Genomic DNA, 18,627 nt, shown 5'->3' with positions numbered 1-18,627 from the left:
AGGCTGCTGCATTCCTACCCAAGCCCTCCCTGACCACCTCGGGCTGACGTGCTGGAATCTCGTCCGTCTGCTGTTCCCGCGGGCTTTGTGACCACACCTGCTGCCCACTAAGATGCTTTGAAATGGAAAAACGCACCCCAGAAGCAATGGAAATGTAGAAATACAGAGAAGGGAGCACACAAAGGAAAATGGAACACGCCTGAAGGGAAGACGACTGCCCGATCCAAACGCAGGCAGAATGAAACTAGAGGAAAGAGAGTCAAAGGCACAGCTCAGAGAAACCACAGTCTTTCTGGGCAGGGGACGGCATGGCTCGTTGTGCCAGACGCAGCCATTCGCAGCTCATTGAGGGGCTGCTTAGCAACAGGTGGACCGGCAGAATCAAGAGCTGTGGAAAAGTAGGGCACTTGCATAAACAACGCACAAGTTCAAACATTTACGTTTCAAAGTATTGGCCAAAGACGCTATCGAAGTCACCCACGTGAGCCACAGCAGCGGGGCTTCTACCTGCGCCGCATGAGCCCCTCTAACCCTGCTGCACCCCACCTTCCCATCCCAGATGTGAACGGAGACATCAGGTCACCACCCGCGACAGGTGACACGATTCAGAGCCGCGCGCGCCCAAGCAGCAGTGGTGCGCGTTGCTGGAGTCGCATTACACACAGACAACACCCCCAGCGCTGCCCGCCAGGAAACTACAGCAGCCCATTCACGAGGAGACACGAAGGCCTGCAACCTCCCCCGGCAAAGCACAACACGCACACAGTCCACTCACGCGTGGAAACACACGCGCGCGCACGCGCACACCTTCCGCGTATCAGCTCACAGTGGCAGCAGGACGGTGGCACTTTACACCCCACCCACCCCCAGAGGAAGCCGCGCTCTCACCTTGGTATGGAGCTTGGCAAACTGCTTGTCGTCCAGAGGACTCTGGGTGTAAACTCGCCTCTTATATCGGAACTGTGAGGGAGACAAAGGGGGAGAAAAAAGACATTTGGTTTTATTGGTGACGGGACTCGGAGGCAATGTGTTTATTGAAGAGTTAGCTAGCTGTATGATACAATCACCTGGGCACTCGGAGCCAAGACCCACCACAACCACTCTTCAGTACCACAGACAAATCCACATGCATCCCACACACTTCCCACGTGTGACCACTCTCCACCGAACAATGTATTCTACAAGACCCCTCTGCAGTTAACTACAAAGAACAGATAAACGGCGGTCAACACCTGCATGCATCCGATGATCCACCAAAGCCACTTAGCTCACAAAGAGCATCCAATCAACACTATTGACGCTCACCACACAAACATACATCTCAGATAAAGAAATCTGAGACATAAAATCGTCATATTACGGCTATTTACGTGGTTAGCAAGGCTCATCTGCACTGCACTGGCCAGACACTGCACAACCCACCAAACAGCTGAACGAAAACCCAAAGAATACAGCAAAGTCCTTGCGCACACTCACTGAGACAAACACAACTCTACAAAGATCTCCACCTTATAACAAGACATTTATCGAATATTTGCTAATCAAATGCAACGAAACACAACCAAGAAACAATCTGATCGATGGAAATCCCAGAACTTTATGAAATGCGTGTACAGTTTTGATGTGTTGCAGTGCCATCTTACAGGTAGAGTGTAGTAGACAAATTCTCATAATAACCACACCATGCCACACTGTAACATTTTGAGGCTTCTAGGAAGCGCCAGTGAAACATTTTGGGTTGATTTCTAAGTTTAACAAGGTGAACAGAGCAGGTGCTTTTTAGCGCTTTTCTAAAGTGCGTCAAATGGGAAAAATCCAAGGACCACTTTACTGTAGATCAAATGTTGGCGGCCCGGAATACTAATGCTCTGTCATATAGAGAGGAGATTGGCCAAACAGGCACTGGTGCCTGGCACACATTTTGTTTCTTGCCATAGGCCTGAACCAAAGAAGCGTGCTCCTGAAGTTTCGCGCTCCAGCTGCCACCACAGGCATTCCAAGGATTTGAGGGGATATTGATATGTATTAAGCTGTTACACTGTTCATCTAAAACGATATTTGTTGAGTAATGTGCCTCTAAATTCTTCAAGTATAATCTTTGCCAAGTTGTGCCAGGTACATCTAGAGAACTAGACTGCTGATGAAAGTCTTCAGACCCTGACTCGGTTGCCTTTCTGATGGGCGTGGCACTTTTTTCCACTGGTCTTTCTGTCCTGATTAGACCTAAGAAGCTGAGTTGTGAAAGGCCAAGGAGCTTGCTCCTCTATGGGAATTTGAACGACCTCCGACAGAGGAAAAAGGGGAAAATCTCTGTGAGAAGAAAACAGCTGTCGGGATTATGTATATATTGGTATTTGTATAGTGCAGACCTAGCAAGAAAGCAATGGAGTGATGCACATTACTTGTGGGAATGGGAAACAATCTGCAAGACTGCGATCACATCAAGTAGGGCACAAATACAAAATTCACAAGTTGCATGAGTTTCTTTTAGGCATATGGAGATTAAATGATTCGCCCAGTATTACACAATGCTCAGTCAAGCACTAAGGCCAAGACTGGATTCTGGTTCCCCAATTTGGCAGCTCTAGTCACTAGTCCACGTTGCCTCGCATTAAAGATATTAGCTGAGCAAATTTAGTCTATATTGATGCATGGGCAAAAGGGAGACTCAGTCCAGAGAGAGAGTGCCATCAGAAAAGTCACAACTGCTTCAGCCACAGATGTACAGCCTAGAAGGGTGGATTATTGAGTACCACTGTGTCTCATTCTTAAACCTTGTTCAATAAACATGACACATGAACCATGACACCATGCCCTTTTCAAGTGTCAAAATCACAGGGGGGCGAGTGAAAAATTCTGCTCCGGCGGTGGAGTTTGCTGGGTTTTACCCACTCAGCCAACCACAGTGTGGCAGAGTTTTTTCTCGTGTGCGGCTCACCAAAGTTAAGTTGGCAAGTGCGAGCAAAAATTTGCATCCCCTAGTACAATTTTTGGGGAGATTTCTCAGCACGGGCAGTTGCAGTAGGTCACAAGCATTCACTTTAAGAGAGCTACAGCTCAAGTAGAACATCTTCTTGAGAGGCAGAAAGAAACAGCACCCTCTGGTGCGCTGCATGGTGCAGTTAACTCTGATTTTACAGCATAGAACAAGCTCCTGGTGCAAAACATCAGCGCAAGCATTGCAACATGCCAGAACTCTGCCCTCTCGCTGAACTCTGCGGAATCAAGTGGAGTTTTTTATGTAGCTCCGTGGAATTCCAGAGTGAAACTCTGAGAGTTCCACCCACCAGCACTTTTTCGTTTACAAATTAAGCAATGCTTTTATCCCCTGTTGGACTTCAGGTCTCGTTAAACACTATGCCACTTTAATGCCCCCTTGTGTCCTTGAGCCTGGTTCCCTTCCATTCTACATAAATACCCACAAGGGAGTGAAAAGCTAGAAAGGGACAACCCTAAGCCTTCCTGAAGAGAAACAGCAATTATAAAAGAGAGGGTTGGCCTGTCTAGAAATGAACTCTCATGGTCTAAGAAGTCAGTTATCTGGTCTCAATATCAGGACTGGAAATTTACACAGTATACCTACGATATATAGTTGGTAACTTCCAACTCTGAGTAGTGGTTTAGCTCCTGCAATTATGTAGGGTGAACCCTTGCTCTCTTCTAAGTTAGTATTGAGGAGTTGTCACTTCGGAACAGTGTACTCATTGTTATTATTTCCTTTCCTATCTATGCCAAGCAGAACTTTCTGTGACACGGAGGGTGATAGGGATTTTCCTTCCAGAAACAGACAGTGTTCTACACGCTGCCTTCTGAATGTGGATGACACAATAATGACTGATCAATTCGGTGGGTCTTCTTGGAAGCTAAGTGCACTTACATTGAATAGTTTAAAAAAAAACAAAGAAGTCAATATTGGCAGGAGCGCAATTCTGTCGTTTGGAAATTAAGAGAATGGTTGCCATGATTCCTATGGTTAATTCATTTGAGATATTTAATTAATGCCAATACTCAGATGGACAACTTGTTTCCCTTAGAAAAGACTCATGGTCCTGGTTAAAACAACAATACATGTGTAGGGTTGCATACATACAATTAAGTTACCAGCTGTGGGAGTGATGTGTAGGAAAGAAGCTCTCAGGAGTGAAGACAGACAGCAGTGGGACTCGTCATAATAAAATAAAGATTGAAATCACAATCTGAGTAGGAGGCTGTTTGTCCTGAGTATTGAGTAAGAAATATAGTTAAACCTTAATATCATGGCCGCCATAATATCAAGGACAGAATTATTTACTGGTAAGTATTTATAGATTTTGTATACCTTATACATCTTCAAGGCACGCAGATGTTGAGATGTTAAGAATAGCAAATCTACACTTTGCTAAACGCAGTTACCTTTCGACTTTTTCACCCTCGAAAATCTGGCCAAGATATTAAGGTATAATGATATCCCCTATTAGATTTGTTAAACTTCAGCTGGGTAAATGATACAACCAATACATTCTTGAGGCAGAAATGCTAGGAACTCACTGAGTGCCAGAGTCTGTGTACCAAGATCTTTGCACTCACTTGGTCCAATCTATAAACGAAGCTTAGTCTAACAGGATCGGCCTTGAATGTCTGATGTATAATACGTCTGTCGATGTAAATACTTATTGGTCAGCCTAGAGAAGAATTGAGTATTGTAGCAGGAAAACACCCCCTAGATCTTCTTTGTGGAGGTAACATCCATCCAGACTCGGAGGTCTGTTTAATGGCATCTTCCTGCCCCATCTCCAGGACAGAGTTTCTCAAATTTAGATTGGCGTAGCTCTGTTTGCAAGATGTTGAATATCATTAATTAGATGATAATTATTTTGTCTTTTACTCCTGGACCTAAACAGATGATACTTGAAACTCATGTGTCCGAACACCTGGCCACCTCTATTGCCTTATTCAATCAGTGGCGTTTTAGGTTGTGGTGGAGAGCCCTTTCAATCGCTGGAAGACCCTGCAACACTGCACCAGCCCCTAACTCGGTCACTTGTGCTGCTGTCAGACCCTTAGTACTCTGCAACAGCTGCCAGCTCACACCCACTTGCACTGCTGTCCATTGTGCTGCTATGAAACCCTTTTAGACTGTGTACCAGATGGTAGTTCAAGTCTCTTATGTGAGACCATGGCACATTGTCCACCAGCCATCTTCGCAGAGTCACTTGGACCATTGGCTGCTTTAAGAGTGACCACGACCGTCAGAGCCTGAGATCTTGTGCATCAACCCCAGCTCAGAGTGACTTGCAGTCTGTGAAACCCTTGGACACAGTGCATCAACCAGGCTCACTTAATCAGTAGTGCTGCTGTCAAAGTTTCACTCTGGATCATTGTATATCAGCTTTTGGCTCACAGTTACCTGCACCGCTGTCAAAAACTGGGACAGTGTGCATTAGAATCAGGTAACAGTTCTTTGGTCTATTTATGGAGCCTGTGACACTTCATCATCACCAGTTCAGAGAGTCATTCATCTGCTGGAAGATGCTATGGCACAATGCATCAGTGTCCATCTCAAGGAGTCACCTAAACAGCTGTCCAACATTGGGACATTGTCATCAGTCCTCAGTTCACAGATGTATTTACACTGCTGACAGTCCAGGGTACAGTGGGTATCAAACTCTAGCTTATAGAGTCAATTGCACTGCTCTCAGACACTGGTACAACATGCATCAAACCTGAGCTCATAGAATGGATGAATGAATAAGGCATTTATAGAGCGTGCTGTCACTCACAGGAGAGCATCCTAGCACTAATATGGATACCCATTTAACCTAAACTTGATGTCACACGAGAGAGAAACCAGGAGATCAGACTAGATTAAAGCATGGCAGAGAGAGTCAGGTGCAAGGAAGAGCCAGGCCTTCGGACTCTTTTTTCAGCTGGCTTCATTGTCTATGATTCGAAGTGAACCTGGAAGCTGATTCCAGGCTTTAGCGCCTAGAGCCATTAAAGACTTCTCACCCCAGGATTTAAGTCCGAGCAGTAGAGGCTTTAGAAGGTTGGTATTCAAGGATCTCACTATCCTCCGGGTTCTATGACAGCAGAACGGGGAAGCAAGGTATTAAGGACCGATGGAATTGAAGGCTCTAAATATTAGAACACGAACCTAGAACAAGATCCTCTTATGAATTGGTAGCCAGTGAAGTCTTCTAAGCACTGCAGATGCCGAACTCTGTTTGGGGAGCATGAGTGGGAATCTAGCTGCCACATGTTGTATCATCTGAAGTTTGTGGAGCAGCTGCTTTGAAGTTCCTCCATAAAGACTGCTGCAGAAGTCACGTCTGGAGGGTAATAAAGCAAAGGCAACTGTTTTTTCCTTGCAGCTAGGGGAAGAAATTCGATTTTATAAAGAGATTTGATCAGATTGAAGCACATGCCCACCACTGTAAGAGTCTGACGGTGGAAGGAGAGACTGGTATTGAATTTGACACCCAGGTTTTTTGCCACTACAACTGTAGTAGGGGGTAAGGCGACAGAGTTAGGCCACCATTGCATGGGGGAGAACAGGATGACTTTATGAACAAAATAATTTAGATTTTATCTATATTACAGTTTAGGTGGTTCTTTTCCATCCAGCAGATAATGCTGGTGAAGCAGTCCTTTTAATTACGTTTGAATCCAAATGAGCCTTTGTCTAGACATCGGAACAATTAAGTGTCATCAGCATATGATGTGGTAGTCACGCCATAGGAGGCTATTAGGGATATCAGACGGGCCATGGAGATATTAAATAACGCAGGGCTAAGCGGCGAGCCCTGCGGAACGCTGAAAGCTACTGACCTCTCTTTATGAGAACTGTTCCAAGGCTACCGGTTGTTTCCTATCCCTTAGGAAAGATCTGATCCAGGACAGTGCTTTGTGGGAATCCTGATTGGCAGGCATGTAGTGAGTTGGAGTTCTCTAGGAAGGAGTTAAGTTGACAATTTAATTTTTTTTTTCAATTTTTGGCCAGCATGAGAAACAACGATATGGGCCTGAAGTTGGCCAGTATTGAAAAGTCTGCTAGGGGCTTTTAAGCAGAGGATTAACAATCACCAATTTCCAGGCTTTGTGGACATCGGCATTGGAGAGGGAGGTGGAAAGTATCTGATGGATTGATGGGTTTACTGTGTCAATGGCCATCTTTGGAATGGCGGAGGACAGGAATCACAGTGGGAGCCTGACTTGTAAGAAAGAATAGATTTCCTAGATTGTGATAATGAAATCTCCTGGAAAGAGACTAATGCAACATTAGCCAGTTTTAGAAATTGGGACTCTAGCTGACAGAGGTATGCACCTTTTCTAAGTAGTGACCACAAACATAGACAAGGTAAGTCAGTTACACTCCCTAAATTAACTTGTGCTCAACCTCTGGTAACTTGGCACAGAGCAGTCAGGCTTAACATAAGAGTCAATGTGTAAAGTATTTGTGGAACACCTAAACCACAGTAATATAGTGAAAACACCACAAAAAGACTCCATATCAGGTTAGAAAAAAAAAGAATATTAATTTGATCAAAAACAGACCAAAACAACAAAAGTCCAATTACATTTGCATAAGTTATCATGTTTCAAGCATAGCATTAAAAATGTTATGCTTGCTCAGAAATATGTAGACACTCCTTTTAGGGGTTTACAGTGGGGTCTTTTTAATGGAGTACTGGGAAAGCACTCATAATCATAGTTCCGATGCAGTCTCCCGACTGGAATGATTTACAAGGGATCGTGGCTTCCCCGGCCCCTCAGGATCAGGGTGTCAATTTGGGGTAGAAGCACACAACAGGCAGGCCAGAGCTGCAGCCTCTCTGGGTATATGCACACAGAGGCTGAGCAGTCTGCTCTGCTCCCCCACTCATAGTACCTTGTTGATGTCTGGATGGACGTGTGCAGATATTCTTAGTCTCTGCAGCTGGGCTGGTCACAGTACGGACTTGTAACATGCTGGAAAGTGCTTGAAAGGCCGTGGGCTGGAAACCAAGAAGCGCTCACACGAGCTGACTTGACAAATGCTGAAAAGTGCTTAACACGCGCTGGGCTGGTAAACAAAGAAGCACTCACCCATGCTGACCAGATTGAGCGTGTCACACACATGGAACAGTCAGACACATGGCTCCTCGTTGAAAACCTACTGCTGCCAGACTCACAAGAGACAGAGTCCCACTTCAGTGATGCAGAGTTGAAACCTCTAATGGCCCTGAGATTTCCAACAGGGGGAAAGCCAACAAGCCCTTAGAGTCACTTGAGATTTCCTTTGAGGTTGTAGAGAAGGAGCAGTCCTTCTCACTGCAAGAGGCAGCAGGCCAACACAGCAAATCACATTGCAAAGTAGCAGTCCCTCCTAACAGCACAGTGATTAACAGGCAGCAGGCCAACACAAAAGAAGAATTAGCAAACTGGCAGTCCCTCCTGGCAGTGCAGCTCCTCTTCTTGGCAGAGTCTCCTCAGGTACAAAAGTGAACTGATTTGGTGGGGTTTGAGGTCCGGTACTTATACCAAAATGAGTCTTTGAAGTGAGGGAGATTGCAAAAGAGGCCTATGAAGATCACAGGGTCACTTCCCTTCCTTCCCTGGCTCCAGCCACAGTACAGGAGGGTATGCAGCCCCTTTGTATGAGGAGAGGCACAGCCCTAGTCAGATGTAGGTGTCAGCTACTCTCTCCCATCTAGCCGAGGAAGACTCATCACCCAGGTGATGGCCCATCAGGATACAAATGTCACACCCAAGATCCCTTTGTGTGTGACTATCTACAGGGAATGCACAAAGCACAGCTGTCATCCATGCCAGACGTGTATTCAGAGACAGGCAGAGGCATAGAATGGTTAAAGTAAGAAAATGCCAACTTTCTAAAAATGGCATTCTCAGACTTACAATTTAAAATCCACCTTCACCATAGGTTGTGATTTTAAATAGTGAGTCCAGAGACACCAAACTCCATATTACTATATCTTCCGAAATGGAAACTACACTTAAAAGAGTTTTTAAGTTAATCCCAATGGTAATGTATTGAAGAGATAGGTCTTGCAGCAGTGAAAAGTTAATTTAAAAGTTTTTTTTTTTAAACGTCAGTAATTTTAATCAGTAATAATTTATGTACAAAGAAAAAAGACATGCATAGTCCAAATACAATGTTGAAAACAGCATTTTCTTAACAAAAAGAAACAGACCCAGGAAAGTGGTAATAGCATATACATGGATTCAAAGAAGACCATCCTGTTGGCTGCTGTAAAAATTATATTTCACAATATGATAAAGAAGGAAGAAATTAACTGCTCCTTTTCTCAATGGGCTTCTTTTTTTGCATTCTAGAAAATGATTAATTATTCTGTTTATTCTTTTATTTAAAAGTAATTACAGGTACTGAATGATTTACAGGTTTAAAATTGCTTTTCCTCGTTTTCAAATTTCACCCAGAAGAAAGCAGGTTACACCCAAGCCCCAAAAAGAGAAATGTAAAGGGGTTGCAGTCCTTGTCGCCTTGTTGAATGCGTTTGTCACCTTTGTGGAACACCTAGATCTCACAGTTAATGTCAAGAAGTCATTTGTCAAGGTGGTTGGCCCGCACTTTACTAAAAGAAATTTGTTTTATGTTGGTGACAGTGCTTTGCCTAAGACTAGTACATTCTCCTATTTAGGAATAATGTTTGATTAACTTTTGAATTGGCACCCTTTGGTCAAACAGAAAAGAGAGGATTTTGTAAGAGCCAATGCAGCGGTTTCTAATTTTGCTGCACACTTGGGTATAAAACCGCTGGAGGCCCAGTTACAAGTGTATAGAGCCAAGTGTGTGTCCAGGGTGGTATATGGGAGTGAGGTTTGGGGTTGTGCCAAGCAGTCCGAGTTACAGATACTGTAAAATGCTTCTTTTCTGTGTCTTGATGTGCGTCGAAATGTGCCCATACTTTCACTGTACATTAAGAATTGGGAGAAGGTTATATTTCAGATATTACAGGGTTTCATATCCTTTCTCTCTGGTTGAGGCCTGGGTTAGACTTGAGGCTAAGCTGAATAGAGAGATTCTAAACGATTGTGTCTACCCTTGACCACGCTCAACGTTTTCCTTGGATCAAGTACATCAAGGATACTTTGTATGCTCTATGCAGGAATGAGCTATTTGTTGTGTCCGAGCGTATAGTGAAGGCTGACCGGTTAAACCTTAAAGCTCAGTTTCTGCAGCAGAGGGCTAAGATTAGAGAACAGGTTGCTTTATGCAAGCAACACATACGTAATCACATTCTGTTGAGAACCTGTTCCAATATGGAGCTCTACCTCACAATGGGTCTCAGTACGCATGATCGGTTTTTATTCCTATTTTTAAGCAAGTGAATTTTAATCAAGTCCATCCAGCACTTACGTATCTTCAAATGCTTCCTGTAGATATAATTTTGAATGTGGTTAGTTTTTTAAAAGCCACTTTGAGACTAAGAAATAGCCGTTAAAATTAACATCTTATTTTTATGTAAATTATATACTTGCAATTTTTAGGGGTGTTTTTAGTGATTTGGTATTTGTTTGAACTTGTTTTGAACTGTAACATTTTCGTATTCAATTGATTGCTCATTGACTTTGCTACTAACTTCTGCATGTATGGTACTTTAATGCTGTGCTTTTATGGCTTATTCACATAAAGTTTATTTGATGATGATAAATGTAAGAGTATTTCACTACCTGGACATGTTAAACTAAAAAGTACATGTCCAGCTTTTTAAATACACTGCACCCTGTCCTCAGTGCTAACAAGGGCCTACCTTAGGGATGACGTATATGTAAAAAAAAAAAAAGGAGGGTTTGGGTAGAAATGGCAGTTTAAAACTGCATACACTGGCTCTGCAGTGGCAGGCCTGAGACATGTTTGCACGGCTGCTGTAGTGGATGGCACAGTCAGTGCTGCGGGGCCACTAGTAGGTTTTAATTTACAGGACCTCGCACATATATTGCACTTTACTAGGGTCCTACAAGTAAATTAAATATGCCAATTGTGATTAAGCCAATGTTATCATGGTTTAAAGTACAAAGCACCTGCCCTCTAGCACTGGTCAGCTGTGGTATAGCGGCGAGAATCCTAAGAGCCAGCAAAAAGTAAGTCAGAAAACAAGAGCTCAGAGAGCAAAAGTTAGGGAAAACCACACCAAGGATGCCTGGTCTAAAAGCTGGCTTATCCTGACACTGGTTAAGTGTGGGGCCAGGGGTTATAAAAGCACAATGTAGGGTTAACATCTAGTCTTAAAAAAAACTGAGATCTAATCACAGAGAGCCTGAGGGGATGAAGAGTGGGGGAGATTTCCCTCTTTAGGGCTTTGGGCTGTAGAAAGGATTTGGATATTTGGAAGATCTTTTTGGATCAGAACTAGCCTGCTCAATTTGACTAGTGAAGTAGGTTTGCTTGGCCTCCCTAATCAGATTATGATAAGATTTCTGGGTGAGCCTAAAGCGGGTCAGGTCCTTGTGTTTGCAGGCCTGATGCCATTTATGCTCGAGCTGCTTACAGTGGAGCTTTCATTCTGCCGCAGTGGGAAGTACCAGGGTGCAGGTGGGTTTGCACAGCATTTGTCAGGGTGGACTAAGGGTGCTCACTGATTGGTTGTATTCGTGATCCAGTGGTTGATCAAATTGAGATCATTCAATAGTCTTCCTGTAAGGGAAGGGGAGGTCATGTAAAGCTGGGTAATGAGAATAGGATTCATCATCATCTTTACCTATTTACGAAGGGTAGGGGGGCTGTGGTCAGCTCAGGGATTGGGAGAGTTATTAACATCAACCATCAGTTTGAACTGGACTAGTCGATGGTGCGACCATTATTGAGTTACTAGTTCCTACGGGAAGGATGGTTGGTACAGATACCATCTAGGGTATTGCCTGCTAAATGAGTGGGTGCTTCCACTAATTGAGGAAGACCTAGAATTGTTAGAGTCTCTTTGAGGCTAGTTGCTCCAGAATTATTAGTGGTAACAAAGTAATAGATGAAATCTCCTAATTAAGTGAAATTTGCATATTGTAGTAGTAATTGTGCTAGGGCCTCTCCAAAAGTGGCCAGGAAGTTGGAGCCGGAGCCTGGCGGGCAGTATAGTAGACTCTCAGCATAGGTCTGAAAAGAGCCAATGTTGAAACAAAACCCTAGACTTTCTGCCTCCTCTAAGGTACCCACCTTGAAGCAGCTAAATTGAAAAGCATTTCAGAAGTCATAGGGCCACTTAGATGTTTGCCATTGCACGAGACACCGTGTTTCAGCCTCAGATCCCTGAGTCATTCGGGCTGATGTCAGACCCTGGTACATTGCATAGCATAGCCACTTAGAACTCCGTCTGAGCCTGAGGCACTCTGCATCAGTCCAGGCCGGAATGGCAGGGTCACTTGGACTGCTCCGCGCTTGAGTCACTGTGCATCAGTGAGTCACTTGGACTGCTCCGCGCTTGAGTCACTGTGCATCAGTGAGTCACTTGGACTGCTCTGCGCTTGAGTCACTGTGCATCAGTGAGTCACTTGGACTGCTCCGCGCTTGAGTCACTGTGCATCAGCCTCAGGTCAGAGGGCTTCTTTGACTTCTGTCAGAGACTGGTACTTTGGGCATTAGCCCCCAGCTCACAGTCGCCTGCACTGCTGTCAGAGCAAGGGTAATCTATGCCTCAGCCCCTCGCTGAGAAAGTCACTTAGACTGCAATACGACTCTTGGACTGTGCCTCAGCCTCCAGCTCAGAAAGTCACTTAGATTGCTGTGTATTTGCATCAGCCCTCAGCTCAGAAAGTCAATTGGACTCTTGCCAGACTCCGGGCCTCTTCATCAGAGCGACTTGCACTGTTATGAGAGTCTTGGGCACTGTGGATCAGCCCCCAGCATAGAAAGTCACTTAGATTGTTTTCGGACTCCTGCGCGTTTTCTAAGCCCTCCCTTAGATCACTGTGCAGACCTTGGACTCTGCATCAGCCCCCAGCTGACAGTTACTTGCACTGTGCATCAGCCCCCAGCTGACAGTTACTTGCACTGTGCATCAGCCCCCACCTGACAGAGTAACTTGCACTGCGCATCAGCCCCCAGCTGACAGTTACTTGCACTGTGCATCAGCCCCCAGCTGACAGAGTAACTTGCACTGCGCATCAGCTCCCAGCTGACAGTTACTTGCACTGCGCATCAGCCCCCAGCTGACAGTTACTTGCACTGTGCATCAGCCCCCAGCTGACAGTTACTTGCACTGTGCATCAGCCCCCAGCTGACAGAGTAACTTGCACTGCGCATCAGCCCCCAGCTGACAGTTACTTGCACTGTGCATCAGCCCCCAGCTGACAGTTACTTGCACTGTGCATCAGCCCCCAGCTGACAGAGTAACTTGCACTGCGCATCAGCCCCCAGCTGACAGTCACTTGCACTGTGCATCAGCCCCCACCTGACAGAGTAACTTGCACTGCGCATCAGCCCCCAGCTGACAGTTACTTGCACTGTGCATCAGCCCCCAGCTGACAGTTACTTGCACTGTGCATCAGCCCCCAGCTGACAGAGTAACTTGCACTGCGCATCAGCCCCCAGCTGACAGTTCCTTGCACTGCGCATCAGCCCCCAGCTGACAGTTACTTGCACTGTGCATCAGCCCCCACCTGACAGAGTAACTTGCACTGCGCATCAGCCCCCAGCTGACAGTTACTTCCACTGTGCATCAGCCCCCAGCTGACAGTTACTTACACTGTGCATCAGCCCCAGCTGACAGAGTAACTTGCACTGCGCATCAGCCCCCAGCTGACAGTTACTTACACTGTGCATCAGCCCCCAGCTGACAGAGTAACTTGCACTGCGCATCAGCCCCCAGCTGACAGTTACTTGCACTGTGCATCAGCCCCCAGCTGACAGTTACTTGCACTGTGCATCAGCCCCCACCTGACAGAGTAACTTGCACTGCGCATCAGCCCCCAGCTGACAGTTACTTCCACTGTGCATCAGCCCCCAGCTGACAGTTACTTACACTGTGCATCAGCCCCCAGCTGACAGAGTAACTTGCACTGCGCATCAGCCCCCAGCTGACAGTTACTTGCACTGCGCATCAGCCCCCAGCTGACAGTTACTTGCACTGTGCATCAGCCCCCAGCTGACGGAGTAACTTACACTGCGCATCAGCCCCCAGCTGACAGTTACTTGCACTGCGCATCAGCCCCCAGCTGACAGTTACTTGCACTGTGCATCAGCCCCCACCTGACAGAGTAACTTGCACTGCGCATCAGCCCCCAGCTGACAGTTACTTCCACTGTGCATCAGCCCCCACCTGACAGAGTAACTTGCACTGTGCATCAGCCCCCACCTGACAGAGTAACTTGCACTGCCCATCAGCCCCCAGCTGACAGTTACTTGCACTGTGCATCAGCCCCCAGCTGACAGTTACTTACACTGTGCATCAGCCCCAGCTGACAGAGTAACTTGCACTGCGCATCAGCCCCCAGCTGACAGTTACTTACACTGTGCATCAGCCCCCACCTGACAGAGTAACTTGCACTGTGCATCAGCCCCCACCTGACAGAGTAACTTGCACTGCCCATCAGCCCCCAGCTGACAGTTACTTGCACTGTGCATCAGCCCCCAGCTGACAGTTACTTACACTGTGCATCAGCCCCAGCTGACAGAGTAACTTGCACTGCGCATCAGCCCCCAGCTGACAGTTACTTGCACTGTGCATCAGCCCCCAGCTGGCAGAGTAACCTGCACTGTGCATCAGCCTCCAGCTGACAGTTACTTGCACTGTGCATCAGCCCCCAGCTGACAGTTACTTGCACTGTGCATCAGCCTCCATTTAACGGTTCTTTGGACTGTGCATCAGCCCTCAGCTAACAAACTAGCATTGTGCATCAACACCCAGCTGACAGTTACTTGCACTGTGCTTCGGCCCCCAGCTGACAGAGTGGTTTGCACTGTTGTCAGACTCTGGGACACTGGGCATCAGCCCCCAGCTCAGAAAGTCACTTAGACTTTTGTCAGGCTCTGGGACATTGCAGTAGTCCCCAGGAGACAGAGTCATTTGGACTGCTGACAGAGACCTTGGGAGCCAGTACTGATTGTGGAGTCAATGTGTGACCAGGACACTCACAGCTGCCTATTGACATTCCGCGAGTGCTCCCTGTCTTATATTAATGACAATGGTTACAAGGTCACCCAGCAGCATGAATAACCAAAGAGTGGGAGGGAGGGTGCGTGTTGACCCTGAGGTGGGCTGCAGGGCAGAGCTCTCTCAGCCTTTCATACACACAGTGTACCAGGCTGATGTGTCGCAGTGCACGCTAAACTACTAAGACTAAGTCTACCCATGGGGGCACTGCACAGTTGTCCACACACACAATATCAGGAGCGGCTCCTCCGCTAAGGAAGAGACGCGTCGACCCGCTGGATTTCCCAAAAAAGAAAAAGAAAATTATAATAACGTACACTATATATTATCATTTTATTTTTCCTTGTAGGAAGCGGCGGGGTTGGGCTGTGCTGGAGGAAGGGGGCCGGAGGAGGGCTATGTGCACACAAAGTACGCATGTCTATTTGGCCCGCTGTGTTGGGCCAAACAGACATGCAACTTTGCATGTTCTCTACCCAAGTGTATTGCAAAGACGAGTGGAGAACATGCCCAGACTCCCACTCCCAGTCTGAGGGGCGAAGTAAGCCAGGAAGAGGACCCAGGGGAGACGAACGTGTCTTACCTTCAAAGGTAAGGGTTTTTGGTTTTTTTGGTTTATTTATTTTTTTGGACCCTCTGTCGTGCCTGCTCAATCCTACCCTGCCACCCCTGTTCAGTGGCATCCACCACTGCACAATATACCGGACGAGGCACTGCACACACCCTTTCACAATCAACATCACTGACTGGAGACCATGGAAGATGCTGGCTAGACCGCTATGTGTTCGTCAACAAATACACTCATTGTCATCCTGTCTAAAGGATGGATTCTATTTGAAGGATGGCTTGAAGGGTCTGGATATTGTCCAGTTTACCTATCAAAATTCTCAATCGAGAAAGAAGATGGAGTACAGAAATAATTGGATCAATGCCCTTGGAGCGTTCTCCCAGTGAGCGGGTCAACTAGGTGTATATAAAGCAGCCTGTAGCATCGTTCCTCAAGCAACTTACCTGTCATGACTACTCCCCTCTATCTATATTACAGGAAATTCAGTCCTAAGACTGAGACTGCCTTTACACTCAAAAGGAGGGTCTGTATGAATGGAGAAGGTAAAAAATGATTTAAGAGGTTTTCACTGCTAAAACGTATAAAAATTAAAAGTACATGTCCTACTCTTTAAATGCACTGCACCCTGCCAATTGGCCGTCCAGGGCCTACCTTAGGAGTGGCTTATATGTATTAAAAAGGAAGGTTTTGGGCCTGACAAGAGGGTTAACTTGCCAGGTTAGCCTGGGTGTTTAAAACTGCACAGACAGGCTCTGCAGTGGCAGGCCTGAGACATGGTTAGAAGGCTGCTTATGTGGGTGGCACAATCAGTGCTACAGGCCCACAAGTAGCATTTAATTTACAGGCCTTAGTCACATGTAGTGCACTTTACTGAGGACTTATAGGAAATTAAATATGTCAATTGGGTATAAGCCAATGTTACCATGTTTTACGGTGGAAGCACAGGCGAATTAGCACTGGTTAGAAGTAGTAAAGTATGCAGAGTTCTAAACCAACAAAAACAAATTCAGCAAAAAAGGAAGGAGGAAGGAAAAATGTTTGGGGATGACCATGCAGAAAGGGCCAGGTTCAAGAAACATGCTTTACAAATCCAAGGTACTAAACATCTTGTGGCTACTGCACAACATCAAGATGTCTTGAGCTTACCAATAGAATTGCAGCAGCCCATCTTCATCCCAACACACCGCACCTCGTAATCGACAATTACATTCCTGGTGACGATGAAGAGTGTGTTTACAATTTTTTTAAAGGGTAGTGAGGAAAGGTTCATGGCCACAAGAAGATGGGGACACTGTCAGTCTGTGTGTTGTCAGGTTGTGCAGATACTCCAATTAGACATCCAATGCTGGCTTCTTCCCACTTTTTAGTGGGTTGATACAACATGTTTGAGCTGTCAGTTTCAGATCAAGCTGTTCATTATGATATGTTACAGGACCCAGGGCTTCAGGTACCCTGTATGGTCCATAGCAGCTTGATTTTATCATGAAGGGGAGGAGTCAAGAAGTAAGTACTGGGTCTCATGATTCCTGTCAGGCAGCCAGACAAACCCACAGGGGCCCTTCCCCTCCCATGTGTTGGTAATCTCACCAGACATACATGTGAGTGAAAATATCTGGTTGGAAACCCGTTTTGTTCCCAGCATCTAAAAATCTGTTTCAACTAGATTAATTTGCTAGGTGGAAAAAATGTGGTAAATAATGAGTAGCCAAAGTCCCTTTGAGGATCAAAGCCTCTTCTACTTCATAGACACCTTTGGACCACCAACTCAAGAGCCACTCCTTATCTGGGTACAGGGTTTCATGGCTGGTATTGCACTAGGGATTGAACCAGCCTCTCCTGAATGCATTGATGATGCTTTGTTGCACCAAGAGATCAAGCATTTCTGCATCTTCGGTTACAAATCGGGATCGAGTCTCAGTACTCCACTGTGACTCTGGGGTCTATACCACAGGGTAAAGTTTAGATACACCGGGGCAAAAGTCTGTTGTGTTCCCAACCTGGCAGGGACAACCAGTCAGCACCAGCCTCCTTTGCCTCCACCACTGCCAACAAACCTAGCTTCTGCTTGAGGCAGTAACCTTCAGAGAATTAGAAGGCTGTGCATCCATAGGTAAGAAGCCTTGTCCCGGGAGGAAGCAGAAAATGCATGTTTACCCCAGGGAAGATAATATGTCACCCCACTTACCCTATTGGCTATAAGACTGTCAAATTTTCCATTGGCCACAGGCATCAATTTTATTGGCATTCCATCAGTTCAGTTTCCTCCTCTCTAGCCCCTACTCTGGAAACATGATATCCATGATGGAAGGTCAAATACTTCTGCGCCGTCAGGTCAGGAACATTTGGATCTTGAATTGATTCATCCAGCTCTCCTTTGCTCAGATCTAAGCTTAGAATTTGACAACAGGCTCATAGCTTTGCTTTGTTTAGAATCCATCCCGTTGTCCTGAACACTACACCCAAAAGTAAAGGAGATTGTTCTTGCTCCTGAAGAAGGGCTCCTGCCCAAATCATGATGCTCCCAATTCAGCTTCCAGCAACAGTGGGTCAGTCCCTACTGACACCATCAGATGGCTCAGTATCCAAGCATGGTTGAAATGGGCAGAGAAAATGAGTGATGGTGACCCTGCGTCAGTCAGGCAGGACGACATCACCGGTTGTCTGTCGGTGGATGGGCCACAGCTTGGAGGTTCCTGTTGGTAAAACTAGTAAAGGCTTTGTCAGTGTAAACCTGGCACTTCGCCCTGCTTATAAATACAGCAGATTTACTCTGAGTTTGGCGGGTGGCAGCACTCAATTTACAGTGCTGCTTTTCTCTGCTAGGCTCTAAATGAGGCTTTTGTTGAGGACGCGAGAATGACATCATAGCTTTCAGGACTATCTATGATTTTGGTAAAATATGAGAAGGGCGTCCAGGAAAGCCTTTCAAGAACTTACCTGTCCAACGAACATCAGTCGTTGACCCCGGAATCCAGG

The 18,627-nt window shown here is 46.1% G+C and overlaps 1 protein-coding gene across 1 annotated transcript in view; it reads right to left on the bottom strand.

Annotated features, from left to right (window-relative positions):
* Positions 1–18,627, bottom strand: part of SHANK3 (SH3 and multiple ankyrin repeat domains 3) — a 1,519,554-nt gene that overhangs the window by 1,099,115 nt on the left and 401,812 nt on the right. The window contains exon 5 of the mRNA XM_069229472.1: positions 889–960. Coding sequence (XP_069085573.1) covers positions 889–960 — 72 coding nt within the window. The remainder of the gene's footprint in view (positions 1–888; positions 961–18,627) is intronic.

This window comes from Pleurodeles waltl, chromosome 4_1, assembly GCF_031143425.1.
Source record: "Pleurodeles waltl isolate 20211129_DDA chromosome 4_1, aPleWal1.hap1.20221129, whole genome shotgun sequence".
In the NCBI taxonomy this organism is placed as follows: domain Eukaryota; kingdom Metazoa; phylum Chordata; class Amphibia; order Caudata; family Salamandridae; genus Pleurodeles; species Pleurodeles waltl.
The sequence above is the reverse complement of the archived record's forward strand: the minus strand, read 5'-3'. Positions and strand labels throughout refer to the sequence as shown.